The following is a 20,006-nucleotide window of genomic DNA, read 5'->3' as shown; positions in this document are numbered from 1 at the left end:
GCTACGTATCAGAAATTATAGAATAAAACTATAATATTATTTACGTGGAATAGTAAGACAACTATATGCTGAGTCTTAAAATATTGTAATTTTTATATATTTTTTAAATAATTATATTTATAAAAATAATAAAAATTATGAAATGTAGTAGACTAAATTTTAATTTTACCTTTACAAATTTATTGTGAAGCGTGTACCAATCATAGTGCTTGCTTTTACGAATCCATTTTGTTGTTACAGTGTCGCGCGCACACATACGCTTCCTGCACTTGCACCGACATCTGCTCGCAATTTTTTTTTAATAATAATATTTTATTTTCCACCAACTCTTTTACTTCAATTTCAGTCAAATTTGAATTGTTTATTATAGATTAATTCAAATGCAAATTAATAGGGTGCTGTATTTTCCCATGATATGCTTAATCTTTAAGGTTGTGTGTTTTTTTTTTTTAAAAAATACGGAGAGAATATATTTAGTATTTATAAATTTTAATTTTTATTAAAAACAATATATATTTTTATCGAAATTAGTAGAACAGTCCATTTTGCACTTCGATCTCCGCCCATGTTTTATGGTGAATGAATGGCAATGTTAATTAATGAGGAGAGTTTTTTTTTTTTTTTTTTTTTTTTTTTTTTTTTTTTTTTTTACAGCTAGATAAAGTGGAAATTAATATAAAATAGTAGTGTAAAAAAAATTGTATTAATTTTTTATAATTTATTTTTATATAATTATTAAAGAGGTGTCACCTTAAATAAAGCTTAACTCCTTTTTAATACTTTTTAGGGAGAGTGTCTAATTGGCTATCAGAAAGAACTAGATTCAGCCGATCATCAGAAATAATTAGATCCATCTGGTCACCAAAAAGAGTTAGATCCATTTGGTCATTGTAAGCCTATTGAATTTGTTGTGCCTCTATCCCTTATAGGCATTCACTTTATCTACAAGTGGTGTGAAGATCGTTGTGTATGAAATAAATAGTATTTTTATTAAAAATTTTATATATATTTGTGATATTTAAATTATTTTTCACTTAATATATATATTGTTAATTTTAATAATATTTTGATTAACCGATCTATTTTGTTATACAAATCAATGTATAAATTTATCCATTGACTTGATAATAATTAAGTGAAGTGTTACACCGTCGGGAATGAATGTTAAAATTTAAAGCCGTGATGTTTGAGAGCTACTCTATCCAACAAGACAATTTCAATTATTTTTATATTCATATGCCTCAATAATTATTGAGTGAATTTACATCGTGAAATTTTAATTATTTACAAGAAAAAACATATATTTATCAAAGAAAAATTGTTCAGTGCGAAGCTGGATTCCATATGGAAAAAGCGAATTTAAATTTTTATTATTGCCAATTTTAACTTAACATGCCACGTGCAATTTGCAATTTCCAATTGGCCAAGTTGTTATTTGTTTGTTTTTTTTTTTAATATTCAGTTCTAGATTTAAAATTAAAAATGATTAAAATAGTATGAATTAACAGCTAAGAATTCTTCATTTTTATATTATGGTTCAATAATTCAGGAAATTATATATATATATATTTTCCATTTTAGTTTCCGTACAAGAATCCTATGGCAAAGGCAAATGCCCCTTTTGCAACTTGTTTCTATTCTTTGTCACATGTTTGAAATTTGATTATTTAGAGATCTGAATTATTATGCTTTGTTAGAATGTAAAAATTCAATTCAAAAAATTTATTTTTATTAATTATCAAAGAATTTAAATTTTTTTAATAAAAAATTTCACTAAAAAAATTTATTTAAATTTTTTTTTAGACAAATTATTTCAAATGAAGGGTACATTATTAAAAATTAAATTAAAAAACTTAGAGTTAAATCCTAATGTGACTTTTATGGCCAAAGGCTAAGCTATACAGATTTGAGTAGACAACAATAATGTCTGCCTGTCTTTTACAACTACTGCCAAGCAAAAAAATTAATGCAAGAAGATTAGAGAAGGCTACCACTTCCTATCTTTAGACTAAATTTCAATCTTCTGCAAATTTGAGTTCCCTACGTTTATGACTTTCCTTTTGTTTCAGACATTGATGTTTTTTACTCCTGTTATTTCCATGATGTCTCTGCCAAAATCTGAAATGTTAACTATTCCCATGGTATGTTTGAGATGATGTTGGATTTTACTATAATATACGGACAGACCTAAGCACTTGTACAGATATAATTTTACTGTAATAAAATTCTTAATTTTAATTCGGTGTGTTTTTCAAAAATTTCCTTTTATTAAATTAAAAATTTGTAATCTTTGCATGAATATTTCAAATTCAAAAAATTACAGAAGACAATAACAAATAATTGAAAAAATCTCAAATTTTCAACCAAATTTCAGGAGGATTAACAGTTAGTTGGAGAGAGAGAGAGGGAGAAAGAAAGGCGGCAAAAGCAACAGCCAAGCAAAATATAGCCAAGTAGTGGGTCCATGATTCAAAGTGCTTTACTACAGAAAGCCAAAGCTCACCAGACCCAGAAAGTGAAAGCTTACACAGAGACACTATATGCATGAGCAGCAAGCATCATCACACACCCACCCGCCTTCTGTGCATATGCAAATCAAATCACCCATCTTTGTCCTCAATTGTTTAATCAAATTTCAATAATTTAAAAATCAAAGCTAAGCTCTGGTTGTGGGTTTGCCAGAGAGTCTGGAAGGGAATAAAGGCTTCTTCTTCTGCTACAAGAATCTTTTTCCTTTTTCTTTTTTATGGGCTTCTCTTTAGACATTCAAAAGAAGCAGCACATGAAATAACTGGCAAAATAATAAGTTTTTCTTGGTGTTTTCTTTCATTCTTGAGGGAGACTAAAAGAAAATGAGAAAAAGATGAAAGGGTTGGCCCATTTCTGGTATTTCCAGGTCACTTAGCTGTGATTTATGACTGCTACAAATTTCTTCCAACCCGTGTCACTAAATTGTCTTTGCTTGCAAGAGACTGTTATGTGTCAGAAGGATTTGTAATCTCTTGATTGACTTGTTGCTTATTGTATGGCTCTTGACTTTCTGGATTTTGCTGAAGTTGTTTGGTAATGAGAACTGTGTTTGATTTAACATTTGGGTTTTCATTTTCATTCTCTTTGAAGATTGGAAATTGATTCTTGATTGAGTTTTGACTATTGTGGTAGTGTAGAATGCAAGAAAACTTGCAATATCTGAACTGGGTTTTGAGGCATTTTTGAAGATTTTGTCCTATTCGTGGAGAATTCCTGTTGAGTTAAAGAAGAAGCATCGGTGGGTAAGTCTTCATTAGTAAGTCATAATCATCTATTAGTAATTTTCAATTGACCTTTGTGCTGCAGACTTGTGGTTTAGGTTTGCTGTCTTATGTTCTTTTTTTGATTTAGAGTGGAAAAGCTGAGCAGTATTTCAAGACAAACCGGGTGGTTTTTTTCGATTATGAGCTAAAAAGTGAAGCTGGTTTCCCTGGAGGTATGTTTTTTTCTCATTGAATATTAAAAGTGCTATTTTGAATTATAAGCTGGAGTTAAAAGAATGGCACAAGAGTACATTTTTATAAAATTGTTTCATTTTTATGAGCAGATTTGATTCTTCTGTCAATTTGTGAATTCTTGAACTCATTTTAGGTGGTTGTGCTTTCTCTCTGTGCGTGTGTATAACTGCATAAATATTTGAATTTCTAAGTTCCAATGCAATTTTAGTTGTTGGCATAAAACTACTTACTAAGCTGCTGCTTTTCATAGGAATCTTGCAGATAATGCTCGTCTCCTAGTCCTCAAAAGCTCTGCAATATTTTTCTATGATTTTTTGTACCGGTTCTGTAATATCATGGCAAAGACATTCCAGCATTCTGCAATCTCAGTTTTCACCATCATTTTGCTTTTAATCGAACATTCAGAGCAGCTTCAAACCTCCCAGGGTCAGACCCTTGTAAGAATTCAGCGGCTTCTTAGCTATCCAGACATTCTTAATGGTTGGAATAGCACCTCAGATTTCTGCAATATCGACCCAACTTCATCTGTTACCGTGGTTTGCTATGAGGACACTATCACACAACTGCATATCATTGGCAACAAAGGATCTCCTATGTTGCCTAGGAACTTTTCAATTGATTCATTTGTGACCACACTTGTTAGCCTTCCAGACTTGAAAGTCCTGACATTGGCTTCTTTAGGCTTATGGGGTTCCCTGCCAGGTAAAATTGCTCGGTTGTCGTCGCTGGAAATAATGAACATGAGTTCCAATTTCCTGTATGATCCCATACCTAAAGATCTATCATCACTAACTAGCCTCCAGACACTCATACTTGATGATAACATGTTTTCTGGTGAGTTACCACATTGGCTGGGTTCATTACCGCTCTTGACTGTTTTGAGTTTGAGGAAAAATATGTTCAACGGGTCATTGCCAAGTTCATTTAATGCTTTGGAAAATCTTAGAGTTCTTGCGCTTTCGCATAACTACTTCGATGGAGAGGTGCCGGATTTTAGCAGTTTGACAAACCTTCAAGTGCTTGACTTGGAAGATAATGCTTTTGGACCCCAGTATCCACAACTTGGAAAAAAGTTGGTTACTCTTGTACTGAGCAAGAACAAGTTCAGGGATGGACTCCCAGATGAAGTGAGCTCCTACTATCAGCTTCATCATCTAGACCTATCACACAATAAATTTGTGGGGCCATTTCCACAATATTTGTTATCATTGCCCTCCATAACTTATCTAAACGTTGCAGACAATAAGTTCACGGGAGTTCTTTTCGAAAATCAATCTTGCAGTGTTGAACTTGAATTTGTTGATCTGTCCTCAAATCTTATAAGTGGACACTTGCCCAAGTGCCTTAAGTCAGATTCTAAAGAAAAGATAATGTATGCTGGGAACTGTCTAGCAACTAGGAATCAAAATCAACATCCACTTGCATTTTGTAGGAATGAAGCACTAGCTGTAGGAATTTTACCCCAGCACAAGAAAAGGAGACGAGATTCTAACATTATTGCATTGGGCGTAATTGGAGGGATTGTTGGAGGAATTGCACTTGTTGGTTTGATTTTCTTGGCTGTGAAAAAGGTGAATTCCAGGAAGACAATCAAGAGACCTACAACAAGACTAATTTCAGAGAATGCATCAACTGGGTACCCCTCAAAGTTACTCTCAGATGCAAGTAAGGTTTCATTTCTTTCTGTACTTTGTTTGCATGTTCATGGCAGCAGCCAAGTATAATTAAGTGATTCAAAATAGTAAGTCTTACAACATGATTGTTGGAAAATCCTGAAGGGTATATATCTCAAACAATGAAGCTGGGAGCACTTGGTATTCCGGCTTATCATACCTTTTCATTGGAGGAGCTCGAGGAGGCTACGAACAACTTTGATACATCTGCTTTCATGGGTGAAGGCTCTCAAGGGCAGGTATACCAATCTGGTGTAAATATATACCTTTTTTTTTTTTTTTTGGCATATGCAACGGTCCAATCTCCTTCAAGGATGAGTATTCTTTCATTCTTTCCTTATTCACAGCTGATATAAGTTTTCAAGTACATCCTGAATCCAATTTTCTTGATTTCCTTTGCATTGCATACTTTGAATTTCCTTTTTTCATTTTCAAAAGTTTGCATAACATTTCCATGCTTTCAGATGTACAGGGGCCGACTTAAGAATGGTTCCTACGTTGCCATTAGGTGCCTAAAAATGAAAAGAAGTTACAGCACCCAAAACTTTATGCACCATATAGAGCTGATTTCCAAACTGAGGCATCGACATTTGGTCAGTGCTCTTGGACACTGCTTCGAATGTTACTTGGATGATTCAAGTGTCAGCAGGATATTTCTTGTATTTGAATATGTACCAAATGGCACACTAAGGAGTTGGATCTCAGGTAATCCATATGATCTCTCAAATTTTCTTTAGACCCAAGTGTACAAAGTTGTCAAAGTTGAATTTTCTCTAGACCTTTGATCCTATGTGCATATGAATTTTATAGTGTTACAACTACCTAAAATGCTATTTGTTCACTTGAATTGTCTGTTCAATCTCAGTTTATGAATGTGCAACTTTGAAATTGTGACGTAGCATAGGGACAGAAGTTGCCCGCTGATATATCATTCCTGTATTTTTCGTTGGCTTATAAATATTTGCTGTTGTTGATTTCCAAGTATTAGCATTTTCATTTTTCTGTCAGAGAGACGTGCCAAACGAACACTTAATTGGGCACAACGAATAGCAGCTGCAATAGGAGTAGCAAAGGGCATCCAGTTTTTGCATACAGGGATTGTGCCAGGTGTATATTCAAATAATCTGAAAATAACAGATGTTTTGCTGGATCAGAACCTTGTTGCAAAAATTAGCAGTTACAACCTCCCTTTATTAACAGAGAACACAGGAAAGGTATCTTTCTCTTTACTGTGGAACGGTTGTCTGCTCTTTTCCTTTGGGCCATGAGACATTGAAACTTGGTGTTGGACTCGACTTATCTTGCAGGTTGTCCATCGAGTTTCTTCTGTTGGATCCAAAGATTCTAGCACCAGTTCAAGGTCAGTACCAACTTCTGGAAAATTTGAGTTGCCAGATGCATAAATGGTAGTTTGTTAGACATATTAGATTACAAGGCCTTGAGGCACTCAGTGCAAAGTTTTTCTGTCTACTGTGCATATGAGCAATTTAAACTCGAGTTTCATGTCTTGACATTCTGGTTGAACAACATTCTTTAATAGGACAAATCAAGAAGAGAAGATTGATGTGTATGATTTCGGAGTAATATTACTTGAAATCATTGTAGGGAAACCAATGAACCACAGGAATGAAGTGGATGTCCTAAAAGATCAGGCAAGAGCAATTCTGCTTTGTTGTTATATTTTTTTTTCAGAGGAAACTCTTTTCTAATGTGTTTTTCATTAATGGTGACGTTCTTACAATTCCATATTATTGCATAAATACTGCAGTTACAAGCTAGCATCACTAGCGATGCTGCTGCTCGAAGGAGCATGGTTGATCCAGCTGTTCAGAGGGGGTGTTCGGATCAGTCATTGAAGACAATGATGGAGGTCTGTGTAAGGTGCCTGCAGAAGAACCCGGCAGATAGACCTTCAGTCGAGGATGTGATATGGAACTTGCAATTTGCTGCTCAAGTTCAGGACGGATGGCGGGGAGATTCTAGTGAAGGCTCCCCGGGCTCGCCTTCACATCCTCCACAACTACACCTTATGCTTCCTTAGCAGCAATATGCAGGTTTAGATGCTTTCGTCTCTATCATATGAAATAATTTTTCCCATGTTACCTTAGTGTACAAATGCATTTTACAAATCAAACGTAAGGGTAATGTTGAACTCAATCTTATATTGCAGGAAGTGACAATTACCAGAGGAAATGAGGAGGCAAGAATGTTGAAAATGACAACTTACACATAGAGCTTTTCTTGTCAGTCTTCTTCTCTGGACAACTTCCCTGCCATCATTTTGTTCCTTATCTCTTTTGCTTTGTGACTATCAAGGTAGTAATTTTCTCGACGGCCAGTTTACTGTTGAGAATTTATGTATACCAATTTTAGAAGAAAGAAAAAAAAATAGCAATATGCCCTCAAAAAGGCAGATTGCACATCATGTATTTACTCAAGCTCTTCCTGAGTGCTGTATATGTTCTGCATTTAAATGACATTTTGCACCCACTTGAACACTTGTTGTGTGTTCTGTTGTTCTTTTCAAAATCATGCACCCAAATCCACAATCTACAGGGTCTGCTGAATATCTTTGTAGAATTTCAAATACAGGCCTTCATCACAGGCGAGAATGTAGCTTTCTGGAACTGCCAGTTATCAAAGAAAATGGGAATATTTAGAGAGAAAACCCATATGACCAAAAACATACTTCTTCAATACACTCGTGCAAAATATTCTACTAATTTAATTACCAATGCTTTGATTTTGGTCTGATTTTAATTTCAAGCCACAGGTGATTGACCCCAGTGCAAACCTACGAATCCAATGGCTTTAGCAGTCTTTTGTGCACTTGCACCAACATCTTAACTGCTGTAATCACAAAAAATTCAGGATGAATCTCAATGGCTTAGCACAAACATCTTAACTGCTGTAATCACAAAAAATTCAGGATGAATCTCAATGGCTTATGCAAAAGCATCCACATCAAAAAAACTAAACTGATTGATGATTCAAAATGATTGAATGTTGTATTAAGAACTGCAAAAGTGAAACCCTTGTCTAATACCCTTCTCTACGAGCAAGGGTTCGACTCCATTAACAAGTATATGCTTAGGACGTAACAATTTGCTTAGGAGCAAGAGCTCAACTCCAAGCACAAATTCACACTGCACGCCAACCCTGGCCTTCCAATGCAGCAGCGATTGGTGCTTTTGCTTGTTTTTCAATCAGCAGTCCAGATCTGCTCCCAAAACACGACAGCGTTCCTTGAGCGGCAACACTAATGCCCGCAGGAGGATCCTGCTGGAGCCTCTTGGAATCCCTCATGAGCCTCCTCCTCGCTGGGGCGGACATGCTACAGTTTATATTTTCTAGGGGAACAGATCTGGGGAAATCTAAAGATCCATTATAGGAAGGCTCTTCCTTCTTCTCGCGTATTTCAGAGCAAATCCCAAGCTGCCTCTGTAATCATTTTTGCATGACCTCACATGTTCTTTTTTTTTTTCCTTCAAATAAATTTGCTTATAGATATTTTCACAATTTATTTAAAATAGTTAAAAATTGATAAATTTTATATATTTTTTAATATATCTTTTAATTCATATTATTAGATTGTTTTTTAAAATTAATTAATTTTATTTTAATACTTAATAGTAAATTCAAAAGCTAATAGATGAATTATTATTTTAAAACAATAATATAATTTAAAATAAATGAAACATACAAGTATACTAATTCTCTAATTATTTATTATTTTAATATTTATATTTTTTTCAATCTAATAGTAAATATATCTAAATAAACCTGAGATATTATATTTTACTTCACACCATAAATTACTTTTATCATTTAAATTTCTTAAATAAAATTCACAGGCATATAATTTTTTTTTTCAATTTATAATTAGCTCATGTCACAAAAATTATATAATTATGAAAAAAATGGGAGATATATACACACAGAAAAAAGTTATATGAACAAAAAGTAGTATTGATGAGCTAGATGGAGCATATTTTAGTATTTAAATATTATATTGTATATTGCATGGCATAAGAGCAGGAGAACTATATGTGAAGATAAAAATTCTTGATTGGAACTTAAAGTTCATCTGCGATGAAGTATTACATCGGCAAAAATGCCGGGAATCCGGCTCTCTTCTTCATCATCTTCCTCATCATGTGATGGCCGAGAAAGATGGAGAGGCTCCAAGCTATGAGAAGATGGAGCAGTGTCAGTGACAAGCTCAAAGTTGGAGGTGAAATTACTCATATTGATGAGATTAGTAGAAGCTGAGGAGTTGTTAGAGTAGGCTGGTTGAAGCAGTGAAACTTGCTGATGTTGATGATGCAGTTGCTGCTGCTGCTGTTGCTGCTGCTGTGAGTTTTCAAGAACATTAGCCATTGCAAACCTACTGTTTATTAGTTGAGTTTGGACCATCGCAAGCTCCGCCTGCAGAGACGCAACCTGCAAGTAATTTATCCTTAATATTAACAACAACTTACGTTTTAAGAATAACACTATAATTAATCTAAAGTTGAAAACAATTTGTTGATATGTCATCTTTAACGCTCTACATCTTTAAGTAAGTTTGTTTCTCTCCTCCAAAAAGAACCAAAGAGCATTATGGCAGTGAATGAAATATAACAACCAGAAATGTCCCATTCGCATAAAATCAACCTTGCCTACGTAAATGTATAGTGTATGCAGTGCCATTCTGTTGCATAATCTTTTAGAATGAATAGACAAGATCAAAAAAAAAAAAAAATGAAGAAAGAAAGAGTAGAAGTAAAGCCAACCACAATCAAATTAATGAACCTGTTGTTGCAGAGCAAGAATGGTGGAGACACAACCATAAACTGGATCGGATAACCTTGCCTGAGCTTCATAAGATATTGTAACAACCGCTTCATGTCTCCGGTTCATCGGAATGTGCAGCAATAGCTTGGACACATTACTAGCACCAAACACCTTATGCACCGCTGCAAATCGGGCTGCACCTTGATCTGAACCAAAATGGGGTGCAAAAATGCACCCACTAATGCATTTCCTCCTCAAGAACTTGCAGGCGCCGCATGGAGCCACAGCAGGAACTGGCAGTCCCGTTTCAGCAACGGATTGTGATTCCACCGGCACGGCGGAAGCACGCTTACCGATGCCCTTCCTTCGAGTATCGGACGTGGCATCGCATTGAGGTTCAGCCATCAGCAATTCTATGAATATATGTCCAGGGTCTGAGATAAGAAGAAGCAAACAAAGAGAGGTTGCGAAAGAGAAAGGTGGTGAAGTTGGCGTTATATATGTGAAGCAAAATGGAGGGGAGGCACGTTAGTCTCGTGATGGGGTTGGCAAGGTTAATGTGGTAAGCTTTCAAGCTTTCTTTCCTTCTCTTTATCTTCCTTCTTTATAAAATGTCTACATACTCAAGTCTTGTATTAATATGGTCTATACCTACTACGATACGTATTATATAAGTATATACTTTATGGGTATACGTATATATAGTGAAAGGGATGGTTGGTAGAGGGAAGAGGGGAGTGAGAGGAGTGTGAGGAGCATGTGCAAATAGAGAGCCAGAAACAGGTTATGGTGTTTAATTTTAAATGAATATGGTTTGGAGAATGTAATATTATAATGGTAAATAATGTTTGTGTGGGTATGTATTTTTGTTTAACTTGAAGAAGGTTGTCTTCATGGGAAGGCACAAGATTTGTGCTGCCCGTGGCGTGTGGGATACAGAAAACCAAGGGCTAGACGTGCACCTGTGTCATAATCTTATGTATCAAGACAGGAAACAGAGAGCTACCCATGTGATGTTTAATCTTAATCTTTGTCATATAAAGGATGTTACTTTCTTTTTCATTTTTATCGTCTTTTTATTTTATTTTTCCCCCCTTTATTTAGTCTTTTGGGCAGTTGGGGTTTGTCCTGGATGAGTGGAATTGAACAAACAGACAGCACAATGCGCAGGAAAGCACAGATCACAAAGAAAACTACCTTGAAGTATTGGATATGGATAAACATAATTGGTCACCATTCTCAATACAAATCCAAATAGCATTGTATTACATCAATGGAATGAATGTTATACATAAAAATGGCTACTCATATAACAGATCTACCTCATGTGGTTTTCTAAGATTAAGTATGTTCTGAGGGTAAAATTCCAAAACAGCAAGGGCTGCCACAAAAACATTGCAAGCCCTTAGACCTGACCCTGATTTCCCCATAGCTAAAAGTGAGCTCTTCTCCTTCTTTTATGTCTTTAGAAGCAAAGAAACATAGACGAGGCAACAAAGCTCCTGAGCTTCTCACTAGCATTGTTGACAGATTCCCACCATCACAAGAATGGTTAATGAATCTTGCAACATTTCCTGTTCTTGTAGCATCAATATTTACCCTCAAACAAGCCTTTCCCGATGGAAGATGCTCTCTCACAACCAGAAGAGCTGAAGAAAAATGGCCACCAGATGTGAGCTCATCATAGATTTGTTGCCTGCTTCTGGCTTCTTTTGTTGTCAAGAGTTCACCTGTTCAAGCAAAGCTCAATCAGAATGAAGTTCAAAACAAGAGAAATAATCTCAGGCACTTAATTCTGGACCAAAATGCTCCAAGAAACAAGATGTAATGTCAATGGGAAACGATACACGCCAAAAAGAAAAATGTAAAAGAGAACTAAACCCATGTTTGGTGTAACATAATACAACATAATGTAATTAATCATGTAACTTGATATAAATGCACAACCTTAAACAGTTCAATGGATATTAGTAAACACCTATGCTATAAAATCCACAGGAAGCACATATGCGCATATGAGAATGGCAACAACAAAGTGGATACCTCAACTATTTTATCAGAAAAATCACATAAGCACAGCACTGCATTTGTTCAGTAGTTTACTTCACCCCAGTACTAAAATGCTAAACTGAGCTTCAAGTGGGAATGTAACCTAATATATGGTTTATCAGTTCAGTGAATTTCATTGCCAAGAACTCCCAACAAGTACCAGGCTAGTTAATATTTGGCTTCTAAGATTCTACCACCTGGCTTAATTACGAAAGGCCAATATTATCAATCAAATGGGACAGTATAACACCAATATCCTCCGAAAAATGTCACATAAGCAAAATCCATGACTGCCAAGAATACAAATTTATTGCAGCAATAACACAATGAATCACATTAATGGGTGACAGAAAACAAATACCAGCATATTCGCAAACAAATTGACCTCGCCGAATAAGCTGATCAGCATACAAACCCCAACCTTTCCTCTCATCTCTCAAAATCTTCAATTTAACAGAAAGCCCTCTCTGAGTCAATCGATTTCTGCAATCCAACCCACACTCACAACTCCGTCCGCACTCGCTCATAATGCCCATTTCCAGCTTGTCTAAGCCCAAAAGTCCACATCCAGATGCACCACCCTGCTCGCATCCCTCACAGTCACAATCACAATCACACACAGATACACTCTCCCTGACTGGCCACAGGGAAGCGGCAAAACGCGAGGAACCCCAAGATTGGCGTTGGGGAGATTGAGAATGAAGGATTTGAGATGACGTATAGTGGAAGAAGGCGTACGGACGGTGATCGACTGGGTTGTGAAATGGGATAGGAAGGTTCTCAAGGGATCTGGAAGCGTCAGAGGATCGTTGGAGAGTTATATTTTTGGAAAACTGAGATAGGGTTTTGCAGGTTAAGGAGATGCAAGCAAGCTCTTCTGGGGTTAACCATGGAAGGATCAGCTCCGCGCATTGGATCAAGGGATGATGCTTATTTGGGTCTTTTACCTCGCAGTAGCTCTTTTTCTTTGCTTGTTGCCACATCTTCACAACTGATCCAGCTGCCAGAGAAAAAAGGCGTTAAGGCGAGTTTTATTTTAAAAAAAATAAAAATTACTATTTAGTCAAACTCACTGACTATTTTTTAAGTTTAAAACATACTTTAAAACATTTTTACATTTAATTTTATTATTTAAATTTTATAATTTTTAAAAATTTATATATACTCAATTTTTTTAAACATAAAATAAATAAATATTATAATTAAACTAGATAACGAATAAAAAATGTATTATTTTTCATTTTTATTGTTCTCAATAATATTTTTATCTTCTTGTTTGGGGTTTGTTTTAATTTTCTTACTTTAGGAAATTGTAACGGCAATTAATTGAATATGAGGAGGGAGCGAGAAGGTATTAAGGCCCTGTTTGATTATTCCCACACTCAAAATGACCTTCATTGTAGCAATGATTTCTACAAAGGAATTATGAAATTTTTGGCCAGAAATTAGAGCAATGAGCGATAACTACCTGAGATTGAATGAATAAAGTTCCTGGGTGATTTTGAAACTGATTGAACGTCTCTGGCTCAGAGGAATACATGGAAAAAAATTGTGACACTATAATGAAAAATAAAAAATTAGTTAAATATTACAAAGGTAAATACAAATTGAATACAACGCCCTCTTTCTTTCTATCACTTGATCATTATCAAAATTGACTTATTCTGTGTACTATACATCAAAACGTGGTCACTAGACCTATACCTAGCTCCTCAGCAAGCTCATCCCCTACAGGAAGAAGTGTCAACACAACAAGGAAAATAGCTGTTACAACAGCGGCTTTCCTCCATGTTCCAACCTCTGTCACGTCATTTAAGCATGCCTTTTCTGGAGCCCTCTACACATACATTATTGAAAAGAATCATGAGAAAGGATTCTACATACAGGGACACTATTCCTTAATTTGGCATAAATGATTTTGTAAAAAAACAATTCAAATTAATTCTTGAAAAATCATGTATGATTTCATTTTTATATATGATAAAAAAATTTTAAATTCAAAAAATTGAATTCTTTTATTTTAAACAAGATAATTGCAAGAAAAAAAAAATGAAATTCTTAATTCCAAACAGAGGGTACATGCATATCCAGTGTAACCTCCGTTTCCCTACCTGACATATCAAGACATACAGTCCCCATGGAAGAGATAATGGTCCACCAAGCTGAAAAGAGGGGGAAAAAGGGATTTTAATTGCAGAAAATTATCTCAGAAAGTATTAAAGACAATGGTGCAAGATTACTGGACATGGTGATGCAACATGGCCAAACTATGCATACCACTCCCAGACCAAGTAAAGTGTAGGTTGTCAAGCCAAATCCCACTAGTGCATTTTTCCCAAAAGCACCCTGCAAAAATAAATAATCAAAGGCTAAGATGTGGGCGGAAATAACAATATGAATAATTGCTTTTGCTACTGAGGAGAGACTATTACTTCAGAAAGAGAAGGATAGCATATTATAAGAAATGGCTGTAAGGTTAGGGGGAGCTGACTTATAAAGCAATACATACAGAAAAATCACCTTAAAGAGCGCAAGTGAAAGGAAGAGAGCAATAAGCATAAACGGTTAAACGCATCTACGGGAACTCTGTAGATTTGAATCCGATAAAGCTTTGCTAGGGATACTGAGGCTTTCAGACAGTAACCGATTCAAATTTGGGAAGTAAGATTTTTGCAAAGCCAAAACAAATATGTTCAACTCCAGGGCATACCTCCTATGTTACATATTATCTTTTTGGGAGATTTACAATTTAATCCCTGGATATTACCATTATTAACAAATCAGTCCCTACATTTTCAAAAACCTATTAAAACGTTCTTATCTTTTCTCTCGGTCAACAAAATAGTCATTTCGTCTATTTCTGCCATTAAAAATATAGCAAAAAACCAAATTATCTCCCTTCTTTTCCTCCTCCTTCATCGATTCTTCCTCTTGTTCTTCTTCTTCTTCTTTAATTCTTCTTCGATTTTTCTTTTTATTATTCTTTTTTAAAGAGAAGGAGGAGGCGATTCTTCTTCTTCTTTTTCTTCTCCATCATCATCATCATCTTCTTCTTTTTTCTTCTTTTTCTTCTTCTTCTCTTTCATCATCATCATCTTTTTCTTTTTTGAGGAGGAGAGACTATTTTGTTGACGGAAAAAAATGATAAGAACGTTTTAATAGATATGAGAAAAGATAAGAACGTTTTAATAGATTTCTGAAAATGTAGGGACTAACATGTTAATAATAGCAATATCCAAGGACTAAATAAGGGGTTTTATTTGAGGGCAAAATTGAATTTTAAAAATTTTCTCTCTCATCCTTTATCTATTTTTAACGGAAAAGAGGACGGAATGACTATTTCGTTGACGGAGAGAAAAGATAAGAACGTTTTAATATGTTTCTAAAAATGCAGGGACTGACTTGTTAATAATGGTAATACTCAGGGACTAAATAATAAATCTTCCTATCTTTTTTAAGGGAGGCCAACAATAATGTGCATAATTAGTCTCATCATTTTAGAAATCCCCAGGGTAAAAATTTGCGCACACTGATCATCTGTATCCATAGTTATATGCCATTTTTCATAAACATCAAGAACTGTTCCTAATAGACTACGTAAAGTCCTTCATCCATTAAATTACAGTAGAAGTAGATGAAACAAAGAAGACCACGGGCTTACATGCTGCCTGCATCAAAAAGGACAGAGAAGTACCTGTACAGCTCTTCCACCATCGAGGCACCCCACAGGAAGCATATTAAATGCTGTTGTAGTTAAGCCACACCTACCCCAATGATTTATATGATGAGCATATTTCAAGATATTATACAGTGAATAAAGAAAGTTCCAAGGGTAGTAATCTTACCAGCCTGCAATCACTAGAGGATGAATAGAAATTGTTGCAGCATGCATTGATCTGCACATTTACAAATTACAACAGCAATTGTTACTGATAGACAATATATACTAGACAAATACTGGAGGAATCAGAGCACTGGATCCATGACTCTCTTCTTGATTTGCATGCTAATGCTTCTTCTCATTATGGAAAAGTAACCAATGCATGAAAGAGACATACGCATAACCAAGAATGGCTCTGCTGATTAGTCCAAGAAGCAAGGAGCCTTGGAACAGCGAGCTAGGAACCTGTACTAATTCTCCTGCAGCAGTTGGATTTGTTGAGAGCAGCAGGCCAACAGCAAACATAGAGAAAGAGAGTACAGCACCCGCAAAGGGACCAGCTAGTGAAATGTCAACTTTTGTACTCCGATCAGGAAGAATAGATTTGAACTACATGATAAAAATTAGTAATCAGCAATATATTCATTCATCTTCCTCAATTTTCCATAAGTATAAAAAACTGATGCGAGTTAAAAGTATGTTCCCCGTAAAGAATTTACCTGAGTAATTGCACCGAAGCTGCCAAGAGTAATGTTAGGAATGAAAAAGGGAATGCTTAGGTTTATTTTCTTTGGGAAAGCAGCCAGAAAGTGCCCAACTTCCTGCATGTACCCAACTTCATCACATACATGTAGGAATAAAAGGAAGATAGAGTTTGAAAGATGAACTGGAAGAAGATTAATCTATTAATAGCTAGCAAAAATTACAAAGAAGTAAAATGGCATTTGATGTCAAAACTATGCATACAAATGTTACTCAAAGTTCATTGGATTCATTATCAGATTGCCATTACGCACTTTTGAGAATCCAGAATTTTCTTCCAACAACAATTGGACCAAACTGGAAAACCTTATATTGCTTAGTAAGACTCAGAAATTAACCTACTTAATTCAGTATGCCAAATGCCTCATTGTGGATATCATAGTGCCCAGTTGTTCTGTTATCTTAGCAGTCAACTATGGCCATGACTTGTTATATTTAGAAATTTTTCCTACAGCAACATCATATTGTCTGCTTATGTTATGATCTCTAAGCACATATAACTTTAACAAAAGATAATAACAAAGGAAAAAAAGGCAGGTCTGATCTCAATCCACATACCTGTAACTTTTCTCGAAAGATATATCAAAACCAATAGAAAATAGGAGATTTACTAACATGAAATAGTAAATTTACTTACATGAAATAGTAAATTTACTTACATGAAATAATAAGATTCCCAAAACACCATAAGCTAAGGGCAAGGCTGATTCCACAAATGGGAACAATAGCTCCATATCTGGTGGATCAACGGCATTTGGATCTGTGAAGTACTTCACTACCTCTGGAGGAAGACGATTGATCTGCTAACAACATTAAAAATATGAATGTGTACAAGCATCTATGGATTGAATGCGAGATGTAAAAAACGAACAATCAGGTTACCTGAGATGCAATTCCTAACTCCACAGATGAGCCAATGGTTAAAAGGAATAACAAAAGAGCAATCACATATTGCCAAAGTGTTGTTGGCCCTGGTTCTGATACCTCTTTTCGTAGCAAACCAAAGCTAACTCGTGGTCCACCACGTGGGTCTGGTCCTTCTGAATTGGGTTCCTCCACCATAAAAAGGTTGTATTTATCACCTGTGATATCAGCTAGCTGACTCTGCAGCTTGGCAAAAACATCTTCTCTTTTTCCCCTTAAATTACCAAGGAAAAGAATGCCCTCACCAAAGTCTCCAAATGGCTCTTCTTTTGTTACCCAGAATGTTGAATAACCAAAAAGCTTGTCCTTGATGAGCTTTATATCAGCAGGATCAACCTTCTCAGGTCCAAGAAGCTCCATCAATTTAAAAGAGTCAACTTGGAAATTGTTGTATGCTTGTCCAACTGGGGTAATAGTTGGTGGCTGAAAAGGAAAAAACTGATGTCAAAATCCAAGTCATCACATACTATATTTGGATTTGGTATGAATGCAAGTATTTAGGTATATACATATGTCCATCCCATTGTCAAGAATCAGCTTTGCTGCACCTAAAAACACAAAAACAGACTCAGCATTGGTTCAGATTTGGTGCATTCTAGGTCTTCTTCAAATGTTAACAATAGAGAAGGGGTTAAAAAAAAAGTTAAAGGCTCAAGGCTTTCTTATATTGAACTGTTCAAAAAGATTAACATTGCATCTGACCTAAAACCTTGCAATGTAGAAAGTTAGATTTGCTTTCATAATCTAAAGTGAAAATGCTTCCAGTTTTACAGAGAGAAACCTTAAGTATACCGCAAACAGGTGAGATTTTCAATGTCATTAGACACCAAAAAAATGCATGGAACGAAAATTCTTGATTATGAAGAAATGCTTAGAGAATTTAAATTGCAGAGTAATCCCACTCCAGTGTCCAACCACCTGTTGAAAGCAACCTACACTGTCAATTCTAGTATTATAAAGTCTTTAACACCACTCTCTCAAATTTTATCTGTTATCACAAAATTCAAACCTAGTTCCATATATAATTACTAACTCATACCAAAATTTATACGTGGCCCATATACCCGTTTATGAAAAGTGTACATCGTTAACAAACAGAACTAATGGCATATTCAGTTGAAAAAAAAAAAGTGCAACCAAACACGGCCAAAAGTTTACTTGTATTTCATTTTTCAACTTCAGAAACTCCAGTAAGCAAAATCCAGTCGCAAGATAAAGTTATCCTATGCTGAGAATTGACAATAACAAAAAATTTAAAATTCCACAAATAGGAAAATTATTTAAAATAAGAGAGAAGGAAACCAAGATTAAGAAAGCAGTGTACCGTTGAAGAAACAGAAGTAGGTGGCTCATCGGAGCCAAAGTCATTGGCGGATTTTCCGTCGTTGTCTTCAGGCGGAGCAGTTTTAACATTGGAATCTTTAATGGCAGTGTCAATCTTATTGTTATTATTCTCCACTTCGCTATTACTATCATTGTTAGTACTAAAACACCTAATTCTAATGAAATTGGTAAACGAAACCTCTTTCGTATAAATTCCTTTGCACAAGAAGCATGCAGTCTCCTTCTTCTTCGTCTTCCTGAGACGAAACGCCGGAATTCTCCCCCTGCGATCGTTGCCAGCGGGACCTGAACGCAGTCTCAAATTCACAGTGCTAAAACTACAGCTTGTGAGAGTTCCCATCCAATCAAATTATCCAGCGGAGGTGAGGGAAAACCTGTAAAGTTGTGTCGTTTTGGCGAACTGAGGGGAGGAGGCGAGAGGGAGAAAAATACAGTGATGAGCTGAGCTAAGCTCCTGTGGGTGTGGCAACCCGATTTTTCAAAATATCTTCTCTTTTTTTTTTTTTTTTTTCTCTAGATTTTCCTTTTCGCTTTTCTCTTTGATAAAAAACTATAAAATCCCTATAAATAATTATGAAGTCCTTATAATCTGTTAAATTAACTATTTATTTTTTTATTTTTTAAAACACAGTCAAAATATATCTAGATTTTATTGAATTAAATTATTTAGTGTTTAAAATCAACTTATTTTAATATTTATTTTTTTTTCAACTTTTTATATATAATATTAATTTTCAATTTCATTGATGATGTTAACATAAATTGAATAATTTTTTTAATAAAATATTAAAGAATTTAATTTTATAAAATATTAAAACATTTTAATTTATTAATTAAATAATTAATTTTAACAAAATACGAAAAGCTAACACTAATTTGGATTTTCCTTAAAATGGAGAGTGAAAATTAAAACAAATTAATTAAATTATTTAACACTTTTATCAAATAACATATTAATCAATAATCAACTTGTTTTAAGCTTAAATTGTTTAATAGTTATAATTTTAACTATTTATATTATTCTCTAATTAAAATTAAAAAAAATTAACTTATATTTTTAATAAAAATAAAATAAAAAATTGATAAATTTAATTTTATAAAAATATAAAATAATTTTAATTAAATTTAATAAATATAAATATAATTGAATAAATAAATTGGTTAAATAAAGTAAAATAGATTTACAATGACTTTTTTTAAATGAAAATTAAAAATTAAAAAATTAAAATATAAAATTTTTTAGATTTATTTAGATAGAATCGGTGAATGCCGTTCAGAATGAACTTAAAAGAATTATTGTAATATTATTACGATGGATATTTAATCATT

The 20,006-nt window shown here is 34.5% G+C and overlaps 4 protein-coding genes and 1 long non-coding RNA gene across 13 annotated transcripts; 1 reads left to right on the top strand and 4 right to left on the bottom strand.

Annotated features, from left to right (window-relative positions):
• The first annotated feature begins 2,510 nt into the window (after positions 1-2,510).
• LOC110622833 (probable inactive leucine-rich repeat receptor-like protein kinase At3g03770) lies at positions 2,511-7,659 on the top strand. Of its 8 annotated transcripts, none has more exons than XM_043960004.1 (11): positions 2,512-3,063; positions 3,168-3,268; positions 3,382-3,466; positions 3,739-5,153; positions 5,267-5,400; positions 5,626-5,866; positions 6,170-6,375; positions 6,469-6,521; positions 6,702-6,813; positions 6,930-7,215; positions 7,332-7,659. In XM_043960004.1, the coding sequence occupies exons 4-10, from the start codon at positions 3,824-3,826 to the stop codon at positions 7,200-7,202; spliced, it is 2,349 nt and encodes a 782-aa protein (XP_043815939.1). In that variant the 5' UTR covers positions 2,512-3,063; positions 3,168-3,268; positions 3,382-3,466; positions 3,739-3,823; the 3' UTR covers positions 7,203-7,215; positions 7,332-7,659. The 8 variants fall into 8 exon arrangements, with proteins under 8 accessions (XP_043815941.1, XP_021623201.1, XP_043815939.1 ...); XM_021767506.2 differs by having other exon boundaries at positions 3,168-3,272; XM_043960005.1 differs by having other exon boundaries at positions 3,163-3,268.
• LOC110622834 lies at positions 7,455-8,623 on the bottom strand. Its single transcript, XR_002489187.2, has 3 exons — positions 8,208-8,623; positions 7,894-8,011; positions 7,455-7,788 (listed from the first exon to the last, which is right to left on the bottom strand). It is a non-coding gene; the product is annotated as an uncharacterized LOC110622834 (long non-coding RNA).
• A 520-nt stretch (positions 8,624-9,143) lies between these two features.
• Positions 9,144-10,972, bottom strand: LOC110621979 (LOB domain-containing protein 20). The gene is made up of 2 exons (XM_021766300.2): positions 9,956-10,972; positions 9,144-9,604 (listed from the first exon to the last, which is right to left on the bottom strand). The coding sequence occupies exons 1-2, from the start codon at positions 10,340-10,342 to the stop codon at positions 9,245-9,247; spliced, it is 747 nt and encodes a 248-aa protein (XP_021621992.1). The 5' UTR covers positions 10,343-10,972; the 3' UTR covers positions 9,144-9,244.
• A 178-nt stretch (positions 10,973-11,150) lies between these two features.
• On the bottom strand, positions 11,151-13,592 carry LOC110622888 (histone-lysine N-methyltransferase SUVR3). The gene is made up of 3 exons (XM_021767589.2): positions 13,455-13,592; positions 12,348-12,986; positions 11,151-11,667 (listed from the first exon to the last, which is right to left on the bottom strand). The coding sequence occupies exons 2-3, from the start codon at positions 12,967-12,969 to the stop codon at positions 11,279-11,281; spliced, it is 1,011 nt and encodes a 336-aa protein (XP_021623281.1). The 5' UTR covers positions 12,970-12,986; positions 13,455-13,592; the 3' UTR covers positions 11,151-11,278.
• On the bottom strand, positions 13,441-19,193 carry LOC110622887 (probable zinc metalloprotease EGY1, chloroplastic). 2 transcript variants are annotated; one of them, XM_043960087.1, is made up of 10 exons: positions 18,658-19,193; positions 17,292-17,756; positions 17,069-17,209; positions 16,367-16,468; positions 16,045-16,256; positions 15,832-15,882; positions 15,681-15,750; positions 14,264-14,332; positions 14,098-14,148; positions 13,441-13,543 (listed from the first exon to the last, which is right to left on the bottom strand). In XM_043960087.1, exons 1-10 carry the CDS (start codon positions 19,015-19,017, stop codon positions 13,451-13,453), a joined length of 1,614 nt encoding a protein of 537 aa, XP_043816022.1. In that variant the 5' UTR covers positions 19,018-19,193; the 3' UTR covers positions 13,441-13,450. The 2 variants fall into 2 exon arrangements, with proteins under 2 accessions (XP_043816022.1, XP_021623280.1); XM_021767588.2 differs by lacking the exon at positions 13,441-13,543 and adding an exon at positions 13,550-13,823 and having other exon boundaries at positions 18,658-19,191.
• Between the last annotated feature and the right edge of the window lie 813 nt (positions 19,194-20,006).

This window comes from Manihot esculenta, chromosome 9, assembly GCF_001659605.2.
Source record: "Manihot esculenta cultivar AM560-2 chromosome 9, M.esculenta_v8, whole genome shotgun sequence".
Taxonomy (NCBI): Eukaryota; Viridiplantae; Streptophyta; class Magnoliopsida; order Malpighiales; family Euphorbiaceae; genus Manihot; species Manihot esculenta.
Note: the sequence above shows the minus strand (reverse complement) of the source record. Positions and strands in the feature narration are given on the sequence as shown.

What these genes read in the sequence shown, in the direction of transcription:
- LOC110622833 (XM_043960006.1), top strand. Translation starts at nt 3,824, where the DNA reads ATGGCAAAGACATTCCAGCATTCTGCAATCTCAGTTTTCACCATCATT. An exon ending in ACTAAGGAGTTGGATCTCAG is followed by an intron (nt 5,867 to 6,169) that starts GTAATCCATATG and finishes TTTTTCTGTCAG; the next exon opens with AGAGACGTGCCAAACGAACA. An exon ending in TAACAGAGAACACAGGAAAG is followed by an intron (nt 6,376 to 6,468) that starts GTATCTTTCTCT and finishes CTTATCTTGCAG; the next exon opens with GTTGTCCATCGAGTTTCTTC.
- LOC110621979 (XM_021766300.2), bottom strand. Translation starts at nt 10,342, where the DNA reads ATGGCTGAACCTCAATGCGATGCCACGTCCGATACTCGAAGGAAGGGC. An exon ending in TTCTTGCTCTGCAACAACAG is followed by an intron (nt 9,605 to 9,955) that starts GTTCATTAATTT and finishes AATTACTTGCAG; the next exon opens with GTTGCGTCTCTGCAGGCGGA.
- LOC110622888 (XM_021767589.2), bottom strand. Translation starts at nt 12,969, where the DNA reads ATGTGGCAACAAGCAAAGAAAAAGAGCTACTGCGAGGTAAAAGACCCA. An exon ending in ATTTGTTTGCGAATATGCTG is followed by an intron (nt 11,668 to 12,347) that starts GTATTTGTTTTC and finishes TTGCTTGAACAG; the next exon opens with GTGAACTCTTGACAACAAAA.
- LOC110622887 (XM_021767588.2), bottom strand. Translation starts at nt 19,017, where the DNA reads ATGGGAACTCTCACAAGCTGTAGTTTTAGCACTGTGAATTTGAGACTG. An exon ending in TGGGAATCTTATTATTTCAT is followed by an intron (nt 16,469 to 17,068) that starts GTAAGTAAATTT and finishes GGGTACATGCAG; the next exon opens with GAAGTTGGGCACTTTCTGGC. An exon ending in CCTCTAGTGATTGCAGGCTG is followed by an intron (nt 15,751 to 15,831) that starts GTAAGATTACTA and finishes TCATTGGGGTAG; the next exon opens with GTGTGGCTTAACTACAACAG.